The sequence below is a fragment of the Motacilla alba genome, chromosome 4, assembly GCF_015832195.1.
Source record: "Motacilla alba alba isolate MOTALB_02 chromosome 4, Motacilla_alba_V1.0_pri, whole genome shotgun sequence".
Lineage (NCBI taxonomy): Eukaryota > Metazoa > Chordata > Aves > Passeriformes > Motacillidae > Motacilla > Motacilla alba.
In genome coordinates, this window is record NC_052019.1 from 64698077 (window position 1) to 64719049 (window position 20973).

Here is a 20973-nt window from a genome sequence, read left to right on the forward strand (position 1 = left end):
TTTAGCTAATAAGCTTTAGCCTTGGCCTTCCAAAATTGACAAACAGTTTTAATAGAATCTCTCAAGTAGTTTTTTGTTGAAAAATTGAGGTGAAAGAGAGTGTGAGGTTTTGACTGGGCAGCTTGTTTTTGATTCCTGTATGATTTTTTTTTGAGTGTCTGTTTTGAATACTGGCAAAAAGACTCCTAACCTACTCTAACAGTCTGCTCTTGTTTTTATCACTGAAATATTTTTTTCCTCACATCAGAGAAAAGAGTTAAGACAATATTTAAAATAAAGATAATCCATTTGTTTGCGTTATCCAAAAAACATTTGGCACCATCTGTTACCAAAGGCATAAAGATGTTATGGGATAAAACATGAAGCCCTTTTTTTGAGCTAACAAACTGAAAAATAGGAAGTGAGGAGACATGTTAATTAGTCACATTTTTTATTGTGGTAGAACAGCTTTGTTTCCTAGTTGTGCTCAGGTTGGAATTGTTCAGCATATTTATGCATGCTCTGGAAACGAGATTCAGTATTGAGGCAAGAGTGCTCACTGCTGATGTTAAATTACTTAGGGTAGTAAAAACTGAAGTAAACTGCAGGAATTTGCAGAAAGATCTCATTGATTATCTGAGTTGATTTCATCTGATATTTTGTTGTTATTAATGAAACCAAAATAATAGATCTGGGCAAGATGGGGTTTTTACTTTGAGTACTCTGTGGTCGTCTTGAAATGAAAACTGTTAACACTCAGAATAGATATTTTAGAAGTAGGAAGTGCCTGAAAACAATTGTTAGCAACAGTCAAAAAGGCAAGAAGAACATTAGCAATTAATAGCAGAGAAGGGAGAAAAGGAGAATATTGTGCATTTTGAGTGCTTCCTGCCATTGTGGTCATCTTTACTATCTCGGTGTAAGGCGTGTGTCACATGTACAGCATTTTCAATACTATAGTGAATATGTTACAAATATCTCTTTACTTCACAGACCAATCAGCAGTTTCTGAAAACTGTGACAGAACAAGATGTGGAACTAGAGCAACTACGAAAACAATTAAGGTATAAAGCAGGCAGATTAAAACATCTTTTCTATAGCTTTTGCTAACCTGCTGCTGTGTCGTGGGCCTTGTTTGCACTGCAAGCTAATTTCATCCTCAGTGTTAAAATGGTTTCAGTAACTGTCTCTGAAGTTTGTTAGGCATCATTAGTGTTATGGTAGCGTATTTCCAGTCAGTGTTGTTTGGTCCAGCTTTTCCCTGAAATAGTCAACACTTGACCTTTGATTTAAAAGAAAAGAAATTGTCAGTATCACATCACAATTGATTCTGAAGATAGGCTTTCATTAGAACACAGGTTGCTCAAAAGCCAGTTGAATGGTTACTCATTACACTTCTGAAATTTGAATGTTCAAGCAAGCTTCCAAGTTCTAATTTTTTTAATAAAATTTGCTTTCACCTCTTATCATCAAAGAGCTCTAAACCATAGGTTCTGTGGGAGTTAAAGGTAAAAGAAGTGTTAATTACATTCCTGAAGTCTATCAAGAGAAAGGAGAAATAATATCTGTGACAAAATGTAATGATCATTTGTGTTTACAGCTGAAGTCTATTCAATGCCAGTTTACTGTGTTTCTTCTCTCTTTTAACTAGTGATGGTTAATGTCAAATTTAAATTTTATTTCATTCAACAGTGGATTTATGAACTGAGAGTAAAATAAGAAATTCAGTCATTATCCGTCTCTAGTTACAGACACTCATAAATGCTCACCTTCCTTTCAGATCAGCCTAACCTTGCACCCTAAAGACAATGTTTTACTCCCAAAGTTAATGGCAGCAGCTCTGTCTAGCCCTAAAAAGTGCTGCAGTGTTTCTCCAAGAAGTTTGGAATATTTTCACTAGTTGCTTCTGTAACATGAAGATGTAGTCTGCATGGATTATATAGCATATGGTGCAGACAATTCTAATCCTTTGGGATGTTTTCCATAGTTTACATGATTTATGGTAATAGAGTACTAAGTCAGGAATGCAAAAGTAGATTAAAAAAAAACCTGTGTGTTAGAGATTTGAGGTTTAAATTAGGTTTGTATGGCCTGGATAAAACACACAAATTAAGAAACTTGGCATAGCTACGGCGTGGATCTGCATTTCAGAGTCTTAAAGCTCTTACACAGAGATAACTTGCCAATATTAGGTTAAAGATATATTGTACAGTAAAGAATAAAAGCTGTATCTTTAGAATCAATTTGTTGCCTGTAAAATGCAGACCTCTGAATTTGATCTGAATCTCAACCTGTTTGTTAAAATGCATTAATACTTGAGGTGTTCTGATTTCTATGACAATTTTTCTTCTTTTTCCCTTCTTGTGCTGCCTTTTGAGTTTTTATTTTGTTTTACAACACTTCTAAAATATTTTGCAGGAGGCAATTTAACGTCCTCCTGAATTTCCAGTACTTCTTTTAGGAGAAAGATGCAATGTTTCAGATGGACTAAGGTCAAAGTTTTGGGCCCAAACTGAAGACCGTGTGGTTAGGAATAATGTTTTTGTTGTAGGTTTTTGCATCTTAAAGAAATTGTAACCAAATTAACTTTTCCAATTAATTGGGCTGAAATGAAATATTTGCTATAAAATTTCTTGGATTATGTATATTTTTCTTAAGATTTTCATGTAGGGACAGTATTCTTGGGTTTATGCCCTTAATTAAAAATCAGTATTTCTAGAAAAAATTTTTGCTTGAAGTTGCTTGTTAGAAGTGTGAAATATTTTCCAGCTTCTTTCATGACTATTGGTGCTGCAGTTTGCATGAGCTGAAATAATACATCTTTGCTGTCTTTTACCTTTATGATGGAGTCAGTCATTGGTTTTTAAATTTAGCCTAATATGCAGCCTGAATAATTGGGTTACACCCCAGGTGAAGGCTCTCTGTGTCTTTCTGTTCCCAAGTCAGAGGAGTGGGAGGTTGCCTTTTTCAAAAGATTTTTCTACTGAGGATGAAGAGCCACTAGTCATTAACATGATTCACTAACTATTCCTTTTTTTTCCCCCCCTCTTCTCCTTCAGCCCACAAAAACTATTCAGATTACAAAGCACATCAGCTAAATTCTTTAGAAGTGTATAATTGTTTTAATTCCTAGTCCTGTTGCTTTAAAAAGTGAAATCTAATTCTGCAATAGATTTCTCTGTTAGATATCTGACTAACTGTACCACTTGAAGTTTTTGATTGCCTAGTCCTCCTCCTTTAATCAATGCATACACCTTCCTTATAATCTATGTAGTAATTTCCACAGGACTTTTGGAATTTGGTATTCCTCTCTGTGCCACATAGGAAGAAGGGGCAAACCTCTTCTGCCTTGTGAGAACAGTATTGTGGAATTTTTCTGCTCTTCCCAGCTATTGTGACAAAGTTTTAATTGAGCTGTTTTTTCCCCCTCTATAATGACTGGGGTTTTTTTTATATACAGGCAAGCCAAAATAGATGGGCAGGCAGCAAATGCTAAGCTTGAAGAAATGATGGCATTGAAAGAGAAGCTTCAGAGCCAATTGGAGAGAAAGGTATTCTAGAGAAAGGAATCAGTTCTATTGCAATTGAGTGGGCAGTCATTTTCTGAATGCTGGCATGAAATGAACTGCAAGTTGTTATCTACCTTGTTTTATGTGACTATATCTTTATTTTGTTCAGTTCAGATCAGGTCTGGATGATACTTTCATTCTTTCCAGGAAGAAGATAGGATGTCTGCCCAGGAGAGAGAAACAGCATCTGACAAACGCTTGCAGCAAATGCAGTCTAACATAAAACAGTTAGAAATAAGGTAAAGAGAGCTCCCTGTGTGTAACTAACAGGATACATGCAAAAATTTATACCCTGGCTCTACAAAAATAGAGGGGTTGTCTATCCTTGCATGTTTTGTGGCAAACATGTTAGGAAGTAACAGAGATGTTTTTGATGATCCCTCTGAGGCTCTCTTGTCCTTTCTCATGTCTGCCAATACTGACAATCATAATTAAACAATAAGAATTCCTGAGCTGTTGTGAAATTACCAGTGGCTTTCTTTCTCTAAAACTATAGCTGCAACTTCATTGCCCACATCCAATTATTCAGTTTCCTCCATGGAGGAAGACTTTATTTCTTCTGGGGCTGTTCTATTCTGGTTTAATATAGAACATTTTCAGTGATGTATCCCAGGATATCACTGGAATTCTTCAAAGGATCTTCTGAGATTAGATATCTGAGTTAACTCCTATAATTCCATTTCTTTCTAGGACTTGATTGATCATCAAACTGAAAATACTCTGTCTAAAAACAAACAGAAAAAAAAAGCAATTTGGGCAATTTATGAATATATACTTACTAATAGCTCAGTTTGGATGGATCAGTGTCCTAATTGATCATCACATTGTCAAATTTCTACTGCCTTGTAGATTGTGTGTGGCTGTTCAAGATGCTGAACAGCTGAGAACAGAAAAAGTAGCCCTGGAGGAACAGATCAGAGAGCTTCAGGCCAAGTCTGCCAGTCTAGAAAGTGAGACATATGATGCTGTTGCAAAAGTCCAAGATTGCATACAGCTCTTGGAAGAAGCTAACCTGCAAAAAAGTCAGGTAAGTCATTGGATGAAGGTATTTCCTAGAAATTAGGATATTTAGGATACACAAGCTAGCTTCTTTCATGTCTGTTGTGCTAAAATTAGTCATGCATAGGGAGCAGACTGGGATGTGACCACTCATCACTCAGACTTGTCATACAGTATAAACTTCAAAGCATATGTTGAGTGCCTGGATCAAGGTCATCTAAGTGATAACACTGTACCTAAACATGAATCTTCCAAAGTTTTTGACAAGAGTTCAGAGTTTCTTACCCAATGCTAGTGTCAGGAAAAAAAAAGGAAGGTTCTGTTATGAATGTATAACTGTTAAAGACAAGGCATAGGAAACAAGGAAAGTGCAGAGTCACCAACAAAGAAACCAAGACATGTGGAGGGGCCTTAAAAGAAACTTTTGCGTACAATGTGTGATTAAACTATCATAGAAAAATGTTTATGCCAAAAATATTGATATGAAAACATGGCTCAAGGAGCCAAAACAAAGCAGACAGTTCTTAATTTACTGCTCTGGCTTAAGCATTCTGAATTTTTCAAACTGGGAAGAAAATTCAATGAACATAAGAAAAAAAATGTTCAGTTAACGAACAGAATAAAAAACATGCACATTAATATACGTATTTGTTAGCACTTTGTGTTTTTAAATTGTTTTCTCCCTGCTCTGCAGGAGATTGAGGTGGAGATTTTGCTCTGGGTTCCTGTGCTTTTTTCTGAATAATTCCATGCTCAGCCAAAATCTCCAAGTCCCAGTAGAAAAAGGCATCTACTGATGCTAGCTCTTTGTGTGGTTCTGATTTACAAGAATGTGCATTTAGTGCCACGTGATTTCAGCGTCAGCTACTCCAAAGTAAAAGGAAAATAAGGTGTCTTTTGAGCAGTGTGGGTTTTTCTCTTGATGCTCTTAGTATCAGACTGAAATATCAGTCATATTTCATTTTGTTATTTCTATTGTAGGCACTCTTTGGGGAGAAACAAAAGGAAGAAGAGATCAAAAAACTGCAGGATGAAATGTCTCAACTTGCAGAAAATACAGCTGCAAGAATTAGAAAGGAAGTAAGTTATGATGTTCAGAAGGATGGGAAGATTTTTTTGGTTTTCCTCAGAGTGAAAAGCTACTGCTGGTGCACGGTCATCACAAGCAGTTTTCTCACAAGAGTTTGGATAATATAAGTGGCAAGGCAGCATGCTGATAGCACCATCCTCTTCAGCATTTATTGTCCAGACATGGGTTCTAAACAAGAAGCAAAACTGTTGGTGTCGCTGGAGACACTGGCATGGAGAAGGCTGCACTGTGAAGGTGTGAATGACACTTGTGGTGTCTTCATTTGTGCTTTTTTTTCTCCTAAACACCCTCTGTTAAAGTAATGTGGACTGATAATAATCATTCTTCTAACATTTATGACATAAGAGCTGTCAGTTATTGCAGTCCCAGCTATTTTCATGCTTTCAACATATGCACCACCTATATACTACATATATATATATGTCAAAAAGCAAGATGGAAAAGTAGTTTGTGGGACTGAGTTTGTACTTTTGTTTTGGTCACAGGTAGACACTGCAAAGAAGCAATGTAACATGCAGGTTTCTCGGCTGACAGAAGAAATTTCAGCTCTTCAGATGGTATGGAGTTGATTGATAAAAACATTTTCAGTAGCAAAACATTCAAGACTTCTAAGACTTTAAGACTTTTACTGTTCAAATACTTCCACTAGAATTCAGTATTTTAGGTCAATCAACGTGTGATTAATGAGTGATTGTGTAGGACAGTCCTCTTTTACTGTGTAGCACATTACATCCTGCATGTCTCCAGAGATGAATTCACAGGCATTTTGACAGTGAGATCGGTGCTCTAGAAACTATTTCCCATGTGATGGCACTTCTTAAGTATCCCTGTTTCTTTCAGAGATACACTAAGCTCAGCCTTCCTTGCTTATTTGTAATAAGTTATGCAGGTGACCAGAAGAATTCAGTGCTTATGCACCTATTTATGCATTACATTTATTTTTAAAAGGTTTCATTTGATGTGTCTTGGTCTGTATGTTGAATGATCCTACGGAGAAAATAATGAGCAGTTAAATACAATCAAATGCATCCATGGCAGCAGCAAGAACTACATTTACACTTGGTGGGGTTTGGCTTCAGTACTTGTTGAGTTTTTATTTTGATTTAATAAATCTTATTTTAAAATTACTTTTATGAAAAGGAATGTGGAGAAAAACAAAGTCAAATTGAACGAGCCATTAGAGAAAAGAGAGCAGTGGAAGAAGAACTTGAAAAGGTAAGGCAATTGTATGTATTTTACATCACATTTAAGATCTCTTTACAGAAGGAAAAATACATAAATTTTTAATATATTTTTTTGTGTATTTCTCCTATTTTATTTTTTAGTAGATTTTCTTAATTTAAAGTTTTCATATATTTACTTTAAGGTTGTTTGCATTCTTTTTTTTAAATCCAGCAGGTTTTTTAAAGCTGCAACACCAAACTGAAAAAGAAAATTCTTTGAAAAGTGTAAAAAGTAAAAGAGAGATGTTTAGCTTAACCAAAAGAATGCTGGTACATATTCCAGTTAAGATCAGTAGACAGAAAACAAAATAAATGTCTGATCAGATCATTGGAAACTTTTTCTCTTTTTCAAGTGGCAGTAACTATGTTAGAAATACAATTTAATTTTAAATAATGGGAAAATAGGATGCAATGAGGAGTAAACTGACATCTAAGTTTACTCTTCAGATTTACAGGGAGCACAGGGAGCATGAATCTGACAGTAGGAAGCTCGAGCAGCTGCATCAGAAGTATTTACTTGCAGAAGCTGCCAAGGATGACCTGCAGAGGAGTCTGCAGGTGACACAAAATAAACTGAAACAACTGGAAATGAAGTAAGTGATGTTACAGATGTTTACAGAAGAAGAGAAAGCAGTGGAAACTACTTGGACTAGATAAACTGTTCAATGTGTGTTGTTAGAGCTTTGTCAAATCTTTTTATTCAGTAGCAGACATAGTATCAAGATAATTATAATTGGGAAACTAAGGCTGATTTTATCAATTCCATCATCATGATAAAGTTCGTTGCTGATTTGTGGATAGCTCCCAGTCTATTTCTTTCATTCTCTGGTTCAAGAGTTGTTCAGTCCTTCAGTTGCAGCCAGACTTTCCTTCTCTTTTAGCTCTGAGGAAGAGAAATCCCGTTGCCAGGAAGTTATCTGTAAATTGCAAAGCACTCTGGATTCAGAAAGAGAAAAGAGTTCCTTTGTCAGTGAACAAAGACTTAAACTTCAGCAGGAGAATGAACAGTTGCAAAATGAAATGGAAGGTTTGAGAAAACTGGCAGCAGAGGCTCAAAAAAAAGCTAAAATAAAGGTATGTTTTATTTATTGTATTTTTTGTAATGTAAGACTAATATTTGCTTAGTAAGGCAGCAGTTCTAAGAAAGAAAGCATAAAATGTTTAAACCTAAGATTGACAGTTTCAGTGATGCTTCCTGGTTGCTGCTTAAAAGTAATTTTATTGTCGCATTGTGTGTCCTCAGAATCCATGGGGGAACTCAATCTCTGCTAATTAAATTGTATTTTAATGTGTATTAAATTCTCCTTGATCAGAAGAATCCAAATGTTCTTTGCTGTAAATAGGATGAATAGATTAAATAATGCAATTCCTGATCTTTGTTTATTTTTTGTCTCTAATGTGTCAGAAATCTTGGTCTGTCTGACTTTCTGCCTAGTGTTCCTCTGCTTGTGTGTCCACCATGTTGTCAGGGCAGTGTGTAGCTAATAAATAATTTAACAGTGTGGCTGTCAAGCATTGGCTCTTATTTTCTGGGCAGAGGAAGTTGTTCTCTATGCTTAGCTGCAAACAAGAGTATTAGCTGCAAGCTGCTTTGTTCTTTCTGAACATGTTCCATCAAATGCCCCTGAGCAGGCTGCAGGTGGGTTAAGGAATCAGTAGTAACCTCAACAGATTCAGGGTACCTGTGGCTTCTGGAGGGAGGGGCAGCTTTCATCCTTGTGCTTCTGAGCATATAAAGCTGGTTCTTTCCCCTGTGCAGTGTAAAGATGCCAAAGAAAGGGATCTGAGGATCTGGAGCAATGAAGACAACCTCTGTAAGCAGTTTAGCAAGGTGTGAGTGGGGACCAGCTCAAATCTGGCTTCCACTTTACACTGCAAGATAAAGAAAGCTGTGAAATTGAACAGGGACTCTTGTACAAGTCCAGAACCCTTTGCTTAAACAAAGGATGAGAATCTTGTAACAGAGGGGTGGTGGATATGAGGCAACAAAAACATATACTAAATCTTTGTCTGTCTCATTTTTAATCAGGCAGGCTTCCATTACAGTCACAGATAAGATTCACTGCTTGATTTCATTTCCCTCTGATGCACAAAGGGTTGCAGATGCAGTTATGAAACTCCTAACACATTTAGCTAGATGAAAAAGAACCAACTTGTTTCTGTGGAGGAAACACGAGGGAGAAGAATAAAGATTACTTACAAAAATAAGCATACACAGCTCATTATCCTTTATTGTCAGTTGTCCTATTTGCTTAAATTTGCTTTGGGAACACGTATCTCTGTGTATATAATTAGAAGTTTAATTATTGTATCTTACACACTTTCAGCAAATATTTATAAATTTAACTCGGGCGTTGTAAAACAAATGAAAAAAAAAGGTAAAGAGTGAGAGATTTGATTGTGCTGGATTTGTGGGGTTTCTTTAGATAAGCACGATGGAGCATGAGCATGCAGTGAAAGAACGTGGTTATGAAGCTCGACTCAGGGAGATGGAGGACACCAGTCACAAATCCACGGCTGAGCTCAGACGTCTCTTAGTAGCTCAGCAGAAAGCAACAAACAGGTGGAAAGAAGAAACAAAAAACCTCACTGAAACTGCAGAAGCCAGGATCGGTAAGCTGAAGTAAGTGCAGTTTTGTTCTCCTTCTGCAAAGTGTGGTTCAGATACTGTTTGGGGTATGGCAGTAGACGTGTGGTGAAAAACCATGAAGGGCAAACCATTCCAGACTCAAAGATGTGCTTGCAGCAAAACAAAGAGTGATCTAAACAGAACCTGTGATGCTCTCTGAAGTTAGCACTGAAGTAAAACTTCCACTGTTTCATTATCTTGTTGATAATGTGTGAGGTTTTGTAATGACAAAAGGTAAATGGAATATATTGCTTTTGATTTTTCTCTGTCAAGATACAGCACACTCAATTTAGACAGTTTTAACTTTGGATTATGAGAACTTCTGTACCTCTTCAGCCATAACATCAGTTGTGGAGTGAATCTCCAGACTTCTAAAGTAAACTGGACAAAAACATCTTGGAATGTACATCTAATGTCCTGTTCTGAGCAGTTGCTGTTATAAATGAAGATAAAAATGGGTTGTGTGATTCTCCTAAGAAAAAATACTATATAAATTTTACTTTTCTCTTAATTCATCCATATTTCTAAGCTGATGCTTGTATTTTGCAGTGTAGAATACAAGAATATTTTCAGTTTTGCAAGTTTCCTCTATGCTTCATTTCATTTCTAGGCTCAGGAAATGCTGTTATTTAGTTCAGGTAGGCTATTAATTTGAGATTAAATTAGCCTGGTGTTTTTATAGAACTGCAGAGAAGTTTATGTCCTCAAGATCTCCTCTTCTTCAAAACTGGCTAAAAATTGGAGGAGGTTGACACACTGGTCCACAATAAACTAGGAAGCCTTATTTCATAACTCTAATTTCTTTAAAATTAAAGTAGTTAGAAAGGAATATAACATTGCATTACCTTTCAGTGGGTTTGAGAACAAAAATTCAGGTTTATGTAGCTCTGTTAACTTGATACATTTGAAGCAGCCCTTTAATCACTTAAAGTGATGCACTCATGGTTCTGTGCTCAGAGTGATTTTTGAAGTTGCTTTACTATCATGTTAACATGAAAGCAAAGCTTTTTCCCTATTAAAATTGGGAACCTGTCAATTCTACCTTTCCTTTCCTTTGGGGTAGTCTTGGGGTTTTTTCGTGTTTTATTATTAATGTAATGCTTTGCATATTCTCAGCTTCAGTCATATTTCCAGTATCCCATGCAATTTCTGTAGTTACAGTTTCTGAAGCATAGCTTGGCTGTCAGAATTCCAGCAGTGTGAGTGGAATTAGAACCCAGCTCTCTAAACACAAGCTAGGAAAATCTACCTTGCTGCTACTGTGAACCTGGATAACCATCTTCTTTGCAGTGAAGTGTGTGCTCATCTTTACCTTCCCTAAGCAAACAGTTACCGGGGTTTTTTTTACCTTATCTGTTCAGATACAAGCTGGCTTTATTTTCCCTTAAAACATCCTGCATTTTGCAAAGGTTATTATTGAACAGTTCTTTAGGAAAGGGAAAAGTCTCTTTCAGAAGACAAGGGTATTGAGCCTGTTTGTGTTGGGAGCTGTGCTGATTCACTGACAGTTTTAGTGGTGTAGCTTCACTGTATGTAATTAGCTGGCTCTTACTGACACTTTTTTAGCATCTTTGGTAAATGCAGTAACTGGAGAAGAAAATTATTTTGCAATCTTTCATGCTAAGGTAAATTTTAGCTCTTAAACTTGTAGTTTATTTTCTGTGAATCAAAATACAAAACTTCACAGCTGAGCATCTCGGTTCATCACTGGATCCTGGATGTGGTTCAGCAAGTTCCAGTTAAAAGGGGAAAATTGCAGACTTCCAAAATAATTAAAGTTATCTGTGATATAGCTGTTTTGCCTCTAAAACCTTTACTGTTCAGTGTTAAAATGTTGTTACAGCAGACCAAAAGATTTAGACCTTATTTATCTGCAGCAAAATGCTGACATAGAAAATGCAAGGAAGTCTGCTTTGTGAACCTGGATGAAAAGTGGGTAATAAATCTTGAAAATGTCCCTATTTATGTGACTTCAGTAGATATTTTGGTGCAAGTCTAAGGGCTAAGTCAGTTACTTTATGACATGGTTTGTTGTGTTATGCCTTTTCATACTGTGTGAGCTAGAAATAGAAGTCTTTGTCAGGCATTTGCTCTACCTGGCAAGGAAGCTGGCAGTAGAAACAGGAAGGTTGTCATTTAGACTGACATCGGGAATTTGGTGTTAAATCTGTGCAGTGATGCTCTGATATCATGGTGACAAGTAGTCTAAATGAACCTTATGAGTATTATCTGGAAACTTTAAAGCCCGCTTATTTTTCACCTTACATGCATTGCCAGACATTCAGCAATGTAATGTAGAATGCAGTTGGTATGAAAATTAGCTCCAGAATTTACCTCAGCACAGAAGTCCTTGCTTATACCATGAATGCATAATTATCATATTTCTTTTCGTCTATCACAATAACATTTTGAGTGCAAGTACAGAGCAGCAAATAGCTTCTTACTGTGTTGGGAACTAAAATCAAGTTGCTGATGATTTAAAAAGCAGAATAATTTTGCAGCAAATGCATTTATCAGGGAAATTTCATTAAGAATACAAAATAAGACTGATACTGGTAATGGATTAATTAATCTATTGTTAATTAAATGCTGTGTTTGAAAGGTCTCTTGAGGCTAATGCAGGAAATGTTCTCACCGAGCCTCATGGTGGGGTCCAAGGGAACAGCAGATCCATGTAAATATGTGAGCAAATGCAGAGGATGTGTTGGTGACATGTAGCAGAATTAAACTTTTTAACAAAAATACAGTTTTTAACAAGAAACATTGCTCTTGCAGCATGCTAATGTGTTTTATAGCTGAGTGATTTTCTAGGAAGTTAGAAACTTCCTAACCAAGTCCTATCCATGTGTGTGGGGGAAGCATTTTAGATTGCATTCCACCAGGGAGTTGCTGTTAGTGCAGCTTCCATAAACACTGACTCAGTGTCCCATTTGTTAGTGTAGGTGTTTCCCATTCCTTTGCCTGAAAGTCAGGGTGGTTTTCCAGTTCTGTCCTCATTGCTTTTATTTTCCATGTGAAGGTGTCTGAAGCATTTTGGCTTCTTTATTAAACTTACCAGCAGCAGCTGCTAACTTTTCCACGTTCCGTGCTGCTCATTTGTCATGTTCTAACTCTGCAGGGTTTTGTTGGTGAGGTGTAATCCATATGCACAAAGGAAGCATTAAATAATTTTGAATAATTTGAAGGAATGAAGCAGCACCATTCAGTGAATGTTAGGAGGGTTTTGAGCTGAAAAAAGTAAGTAGAAGTAAATTTTGCAAACTGTAATGGTAGAGCATATAATGTAAAAAAGTAAGAATCTAGTAGATCAGTGAAAAACCTGTAGGTAGAAGTGTTGATAAGTAAATTGATACTTCCAGGCTTCACTGAAAATTATCCTGTGCTTTTCTGGACCTTTGGATCTCATTCAAGTTAAACATGTAACTGTTGCTGATAAAACTGAACTTGGAATTCAGAACCAGGGCTGAAACAGAAGGCAGTGCACTGAATACTTATAGACTAAATTACATTTACATTTTCTTCATACAAATGTATTACACTCTTCATTTATGAGAAACTTTCTTCCCTCTGAGCCTCTTAAGATGCTGCATGCATCTTAAGGAGAATTTATTGGTAACAGACCTCATCTTCACCTTGCAGAAGGGCAAGGAGCCAGTTTTGCTTCACTCTCCTTGTGCCAGTCAACCCTGAAGATAACTAAGGAGGTCAGTGCTCCTTGTGACACGGGTCATCATTCCAAATACAAACTTTGCTCTTGGCAGCATGGCCAACATCTCACTGCCAAGTTTATTCCTTTTATTCCCACAGTGTCTACTCTGGCAGAGTCAGAAAACAAACTGCACTGACCCCTGATTGCATCCATGTTAAATGTACTTCGAGTTCTCATGATACGTACTGAAGTGAACTTAGACAGCAAATGTTTACAATTATAAAATAGTAGTAAAATAGTGAGTGATCACTGTTAAAAGTTGTAAAAACAAAGCCATCTTTCATATTCTTTATAGGAGTTTAATTGGAAAACAAGTATAAAAATTTTATAAAACTCTCAGACTTCTTTCATAACGTGAAAAGAGCTTCTAAGTCTTGGTGAATAATTGACAAATTTTATGTTCATTAGTTTAACTGATTCTTGAGTTAGTAATTTATTCTTTCCCCCTTCTCCTGTGTATATGGAATGTTGTCCAAGTAATCTAAATAACCAAATCAGACTTAATGTTGAAAAGGTCTTTTTGATCTCTGTAGTTGTGATATTTTGTGAAAATCCCTTTACTAGGATTTTCTTCTCCTGAGAAGCTGAGAAGGCCTCAGCTTCAAGTGTAAACAATTTGTTATCTGCTGCTGTGGAATGCAGCAGGTGCTTCCTCGATTGGTCAGTGTGGGATGTTTCTACTTGGTGGCCAATCCAGGAGGCAGCAGCTCTCGGACTCTCTGGGAGTCACAGAACTTTGTTATTCATTCCTTTCTATTCCTGTCTCGCCTTCTGATGATTCTTTTCTCTCTGTTCTTTGTAGTATAGTTATAGTGTGGTCTTTTCTAATGTAATATATATCATAATATAATAAACCAGCCTTCTGAAATGGAGTCAAGATCTCTCCTTCCCTTCACCAAGTCCTGACTGCCCAGAAGACCCACGGCAATAAATGGTGACTCCAGACGTGGCAGTAGATCTCCAGTGTCCCTTCTCCACAAATGGGTGTAGAATTTGATAAGAACTAGAAGCAATCCGTGTTGCTGTTGTTGCTGATCTACAGGGTGGAGAGCTTCCAATTGTACAGCTTTAGGCTCTCAGTTTGAATGTCCCAAAAATTTAAGGTGATCTGCCTTTGACAGCCATGGTAAAAAAAAACAAAATCAACGTTAAGTGCTTTTTACTTTTCTTGTCTTCATTTGAAAAAATTTACTTTTGAAATAAGTGAGGAAAGCATGCACAAGATTTTAAAGGCTCTTGCTTTCACTGAAGCACTATAATCCAGAAGAATGGTTCCTCTGGCCACATCTGGGGGAAGAGACTGGCTGAGACTGCTCTTGTTACCTTACAGCATCCCTGTAAAGCTCTGTAGCTCTTCAGCTGAGAAGAATAAATGACAGCACATAGGAAGTGGAATCAGCAATACCAAAGGGATGTTTAGGAAATTTGTAAATTGGAAGGAAATAAACTTCAGTAACAACAGAACAGAGGGGAGAGTGGGAAGGGTTGAAAGAGACAGTTCTGACAGCAGAATTCAGGCAAAACCAGGGTAATTCAGTCTGCCAGCATCTGATCCAATAAAATGAAGTGACAGACTGTATGCAAGTTTTAAAAGTAAGGCTAGATGATTGATTTGTTCTGTAAAGCCCACCTTTACAGGTCTGTAGATAAATGCACAAATACAAAAGATGGTTAATCATATATGCCATCTCATTGGCATATATTTTTTTGTACTATCAGTATTTTTTTGTAGCTTTTTATGTTCTTACCCTGAGAATGAAAAATTGGGGTAGCTAGAGAGAGAATTTTGCAGGTAAGCAGATAAACCCTTGCCAGACTCTGCACCGGTGGCCAGCACCAAGAGCTTATTTTTGTTGAACATGATTCTGGTAGGAGAAAGAATAAGATTCACATGGATAAACAAAGTTTTCTATTGAATCAAATGACTGAATCATCACAAAATGCCCTTCAAGTGGACTAGATCTGGACAACTGCAGACAGGGGAAAAGGTCAATCCTCTAACTTGAAAACCTGACAGGAAATTGACAGTTCTTTTCACTTTGCCATGGATATTGCTTTGGCCTGTCAGACACATGGAGGATTGCTCAGTTTAGGTACTTGCATAGGGGTAGAAATAGGTATACACAGGTCTGTTCTTCTACAAAACAGTGCATGAAACAATTTACATAAACATTAGCTTAAACTGTAAAAGGGGCTAAGTTTGCTTCCATGAAACATTGCATTTGAGGAGCTTTAAAATCTGAACTCTAGAGAAGTAATAAAATCTAGTAACAATACACGGTGTGAACAAACTAATAAGTTAATAATCCTATTCATCTGCCATTATTGTCTGGTAGCAAGATATAAATCTGGGGGGGGGGGGGGAATAAAAAAAACACTTGTAGCATAAACCCATTTATTTGAGTAACTATACAGAATGGCTTAATTTCCTTAATAGTCACTTGCATTAATTGTCAGTACTTAACAAAAGGGAATCCTTGCTATATTGTTTTTATATTTAAAGACTTAGCTTAGCTTAAGCCATCTGACTGCAGCTATTTTGGGTGTCTTTGTTCCAGTTTTTGCCTCTGACACATTTCTTTGTCATAGTTGGAGTTCCTGACTCATCAGTAGGCATGTGTGGGTTTGGAGTTCTCTGTTTTTATCTTTTCTGTGATTGAAAATAGTCTGCTTCTGAGGAATGACCTTTTTTGGTGGCAATATATGAAGTGTTGGCCATGAATGCTTTCTCCTTTTCTCTGCATCCTGAAGAGTACATGGAGTGAATTGCATGGCATCTTGAGATGAGCAAGTTGCCTCTTTTTCTGAAACATTATTCTTGGCTGCACTTGTGCAATGTTTGGCAGCCATAGCTGCTTATTTTAAGATGTTCATTAAAAAAAAAAATATTACCAGGATGAGAGACAGCTGCAGGTACTGGCAGTATACAAAATTCATAATTACTAAGAGTAACTGAAGCATATTATAGTATAATTCAACCAAAAAAACAGCTGGCACATGCTATATTTGTCATGAGAGCTTTGCAGAAAGTACTTGCTGCAGCTGGTGGATTTATCACCCGTCTGCTGAAATGCTGGAAGCTCACCTTTTGTTTCCTACTCACTTAGCAAAGACAATGTGCAGTGGGGGCTGCTGTAATTACCCAGCAGTTGGGGTTATTGCTCAGTTCTAATATTGAGATCTCATAAGTTGTGTTTGGGGGAGGGTTAACACTCAGAATGAATCAACTGTCTAGCTCAATAGCCATCACATTTCCTGATGCTTACAAGGTTAAACTGTTTCCTTTTAAATATGTGCTCAGTGTGATCTCATTATAAAAATAATTTCTTGATCACAGCTGCATATGAGCCCGTAAACTCTGTTTATGGTCTGTGCTGCTAAGCATGCTAATTCCACACCTCAGCACAAGCACAGGAGACAGGCTCCTTTCAGTAACTCAGAATTTTAAGGGCACCTAAAAATTGGTCTCCTATATTGAAAATGCCTCATTTGATGCTCAGTGCTAATTACAGAGGACAAATTACAGAAATACTAACAAAACAGTAATAGTAACAAAAAGTGTTACATACTAACGTATTGTCTTGATCCTGCAATCTTAATTCTTACTTTGTATAAAAGTGTTCACGTGTGATAACAGGTGTAACCTAAGTGAGATTTTAACTGGTTCACAACACTGAAATATCTGCCTATGTACTTTCATTTCTATGAAAGTTGAAAGTTTTTGAAGTTTTTGTGATATCTACCTGGAACTGGTGAAAGAGGTTAAGAAGGTGGGCTGAGAACAGGTGAGTGGAAACTCCTCACCAGATGTAGTGGTGACTTGATGTTGCACATGCATTGCAGCCTTGTATTTCAAGTGCCATGTATCAGTTTTCAAACTTTGACGAAGTACTAAATTTAAAAGTTTATAAGAGCAAATCATTGTTGAGAACTAAGCGTCATCATTAAAATAGCAGAGTTTAAGGTGAAAATCTGAGGTTAAAGTATCTGCTACCTTACCTCCACTCCTGCAAAAATAATAAAGGCTTTAGCTTCCCATGCAGTTTCAACAACAGGTGGAGCATTTAAGGTGAGGTGGTAGAGACTGCTCAGAGGTTAGAGCAGCTCACTTAGTTTTGCATCTTTCCCTGGCCAAAATTACTGGAGTTGTGTCTTTAGTATCCCTTTTCTTGTGCTGATAGAAGGCAATAACTGTTTCCTTTAGGCACTAGCTCAGAGATTTTCTGTCATAATCCAGATGGTTTTTGTCTTCAATACTGTGTAAATTGAGGATCACTAAAACTCATTCAGTATAAAAGTAAAAAGACTGCTTTGAAGTAGGTGGTATTTTCCTTTTCCTCACAAAGTGTCACATGTTGTTGTCTGTCTCACAAGTATAGAATGATTTATTTTTAGGTACTTCAAAGCACCTTTAAAAATGCCTATCTTGAGGTGTCTGGTTATGGAACACTAATTAGAATGTTAATCTCAATATTGAACTTACTGTGCAAAATGCAGCTTATATTTATTGCATACTAGATAGCGTGCCTCCAAAATAAGATTCAATAAACAGGGGAAAAAAACCTGTAAAATGCCAAGTGCTCTTGACAAAGTCTTGCTAATTCCAACAAATACATCTTGTTCCTCTGCCATTACACTTTTGAATGCACAGCATGAAGAAGTGCTGTGTGGTGCTTTTGAAATGGTTGGTTTAAGAGTAACCCTGCAATTAAAACCCACCATAAGCCTCCACAATTCAGGGAACTATCTATGAAATTACATTCCAATAACTGAAGTACTACTGTTTGCCAATCAGCATCTTTTCTTCCGATTCCCAGAAGTGAGCTGCGTCAACAAAAACTCCGTAGCCAGGAGCTCATTTCCCAGCTGGAAATAGCAAATGAGAAGGTAACTGAGGTAAGATAATGACTGATGTGACAGCTACTCTCAGTTACAACCTGATGTGCGTATACTTAAGATCTTAGCAGAAAGCTATTTAGGTGAGTTATGTTGCTGGCTTAGAGAAAATTAAGGATTTTTGACAGAGATAGTCAGTAACAGTTGGGAAGCCTCACTGTTTTCTTGCTGACTGACATGTTCCAATGGCAGGAAGACAAATGAACTTTACTCTCAAATTACAGAAGTGAAAGGGGAAATCATCTTTCTGTCTTTCTAAGTGACTAATCTAGGAATTCTGGACAAATTTCAGGAAATGTTTCTGGACTTAATTCTGCGTGTGAATCCCTGCAAGCCCCTAAACAGGAGCAGGCACACTGGGATTATGGATAATGTGGGACATACAGTCAACAAGTTCTCCATGTGCTGTGTGTATGCAGAATTTACATTCTGTGTCCATATATGAGTATAGCTAAAAGCAATATCCATTAAAGATTAAGGGCAGGGTTGTTTTGGAACGTGCATTGTTCAATAATTAATGGCCACTTTAGGAAAGGGCTTTCCTGTCAGCCTTATAAATCTGGGATAACATCCAGTTCTATCCAGGATAAGTCCTTCTGTCTTGTTTTTTTTGTAGTGCTGTGTTATTTAGAGGACAAAAATGATACGAGAAGTGAGTAAAGGCTGGTTAAGAAAGGCTTTTTACAGACCTTTTGATGGGAAGAGAGGAGATCTGTAGCAGGTTTATCATCCCATTTGTATTATCTACTGTATTCCTTTCTTCTGAGGTAAATAGCTAAACCATTTATGTTGTAAGGTTGCAGGGATTAAATAACCTGAATTAAAATGTTCGCCTTGATCCATCTTGCTTCAAGGTGGTGAAATGAGTAAAACTTCCCCTGCAGATTGATTGATTGGAAAAGTCAGATGATGCCACATTTTGAGCTGGAAATTCTCTATGATGTGTCAGCACTTTGTCCTCAGGCTTTTCTTGTAAGGAGAAAACAGTTCCACTTCTGACATTCCTCTTGTGTTGAGCTTTTTTTTGCTACCTTATCCACTGAATGAGTGGATTCAGTGAGAAAGAACTTGGCATTGTGATGAGAGATTCTGTTTCCACAGGATGAGACGTTGATGATGGAATATCGGGAATACATCGACAGGCTTCAGAGGCGGCTGAGCCAGGCGGAACAGAGAGCAGCCACAGCATCCCAGCAGGTACCCAGCTCACAGATAAAAGATAAAAGTCTTATCCAAGCACATGGAATGTGCAAAAGTACTCACTTTGCATCATTCCTCAGGCAGAGGTGATCATTTATGAGCATTATTACCAACACGATTTTAACAAGCTTGGATTTTGTACATGTCATCTTCTGACAGGATGTTTATTTGATTGTTAGGTTTGGTTGTGGAATCTGATATGAGTGAAACCTGCAAGGTTCAAAATGTGTGAATGAAGGTGTACAGGCCTTTCCAGCTTTAGAAATGGCAAGTTAGCAAAGACAAAAACAACCCTTAAATAACTGTAGCTCCTGTTTGCACAGAGCAGGTCTGCTGGGGTGCACCCACGGCAGTTACCATTGGCTGTGTGTAACAGCTGCAGCAGCTCCTGCAGTGGTAAAAATTGTGCAGACACAGTAGGAAATGCTTGTTTCTTTCCAGGCCATTGGAGAGGTAAAGGAGAGAGAGTGTATCCCTCCTGGTATTCAATTTTTCCATAGTGTTTCAGCTGTAGAACTTGAAGCAAATCCCATGGGGGTGTATACACCGAGTTCATTTTTTTTGCCAAGGAAGTTCATTACTCAAGTTGGCCTCCTGTTAGGTAAAGATGGTCTTTCTGCCTCCTGCTTTTTTTCTACAGTGATTTAGGTAAACCATTTGCAAATTACAGCTTGTTAATGTGGGTGACCCCACGTGAGCTGCAGAGAGGAGAGATGTTTGGCTGACCTAAATTGCTCAGTTAGGACAAATGGCATTTTTTTCCCCAACAGCAGTGAATAAATGGGCATAGCTGCCAAGCTGTCATAACATAGGCTGTGGTTCCTGGCTCTAAATGCTCTCTGTCATGACAAGGTCTATTCAGCTGCTAAAGATTTGCTCTGAAAGAATAATTTATTTTTTTTTTAACCTCCTGTTTGTTATGTGGATCTGTTTAGGTCTAATGCTTTTAAGCTGCTGTCTTCCCATAAAAACCCCAAACATCCTTATGTCACATTTTAAGGGAATAAACTCATGGCCTTGGTACCCACAGAGGAAGAGGTCTTGCTGTTCCTGAAAACATTGGTAATTAGCTGTTCCTCACCAGGCTTTCTCTGAAAGATAACAAAGAGATTTGATGTTGTGCAGCCCAAATGCTGTTGCCAGACTCCAGAACTGCCTTGCCCTTGTGGCAGAGGTTACTGCAGAGGCCTGGCTGCTCTGTAGTGACTTCAGAACTGCTGTGCCAAGCCCCTTCCTTTTTCTCTCCACCCCAAAAAACACATACTGGCACTGTCCCTGCTAAAGGTCTCCAGCAGTGCTACAAGGATGTCCTCTCTTCTGAGTCTGGGTTTTTATTCTCTCCTAGGCCCCAGAAGGCTGAATATTCATGTGTGAATTCCATCAGATTGAGAGTGATGATTCTCTCTATTCCTAACCTGTAGGCTGAGGGCTGCTTTCTGGCTTGTGTGTTCTCACTACTTTATACACCTTCACTGTAAATAAAATTTTATCAGATATAGACTAGGAGTGTGCTTAGAAATTACGCTTTTATTGTGGTCAGTTCAATGACTGTAAATCTTAGCTTATTCTGAAATAATAGTGATTCAGTAAGAAAGATAAATACAAGTTTAAAACATCTATCCTCTAGGTGTCTTTTAAAGTGTATCATCTTGTATTCTCTGGGATCTGAATTAAGACAA

The 20973-nt window shown here is 37.5% G+C and overlaps 1 protein-coding gene across 1 annotated transcript in view; it reads left to right on the forward strand.

The window, feature by feature from the left end:
* Positions 1–20973, forward strand: part of SCLT1 (sodium channel and clathrin linker 1) — a 30335-nt gene that overhangs the window by 8931 nt on the left and 431 nt on the right. The window contains exons 9-20 of the mRNA XM_038134392.1: positions 973–1043; positions 3440–3530; positions 3696–3787; positions 4398–4575; positions 5529–5627; positions 6123–6194; positions 6778–6852; positions 7308–7453; positions 7742–7934; positions 9287–9483; positions 18016–18094; positions 19196–19291. Of these exons, the coding sequence (XP_037990320.1) occupies positions 973–1043; positions 3440–3530; positions 3696–3787; positions 4398–4575; positions 5529–5627; positions 6123–6194; positions 6778–6852; positions 7308–7453; positions 7742–7934; positions 9287–9483; positions 18016–18094; positions 19196–19291 (1389 nt within the window). The remainder of the gene's footprint in view (positions 1–972; positions 1044–3439; positions 3531–3695; positions 3788–4397; positions 4576–5528; positions 5628–6122; positions 6195–6777; positions 6853–7307; positions 7454–7741; positions 7935–9286; positions 9484–18015; positions 18095–19195; positions 19292–20973) is intronic.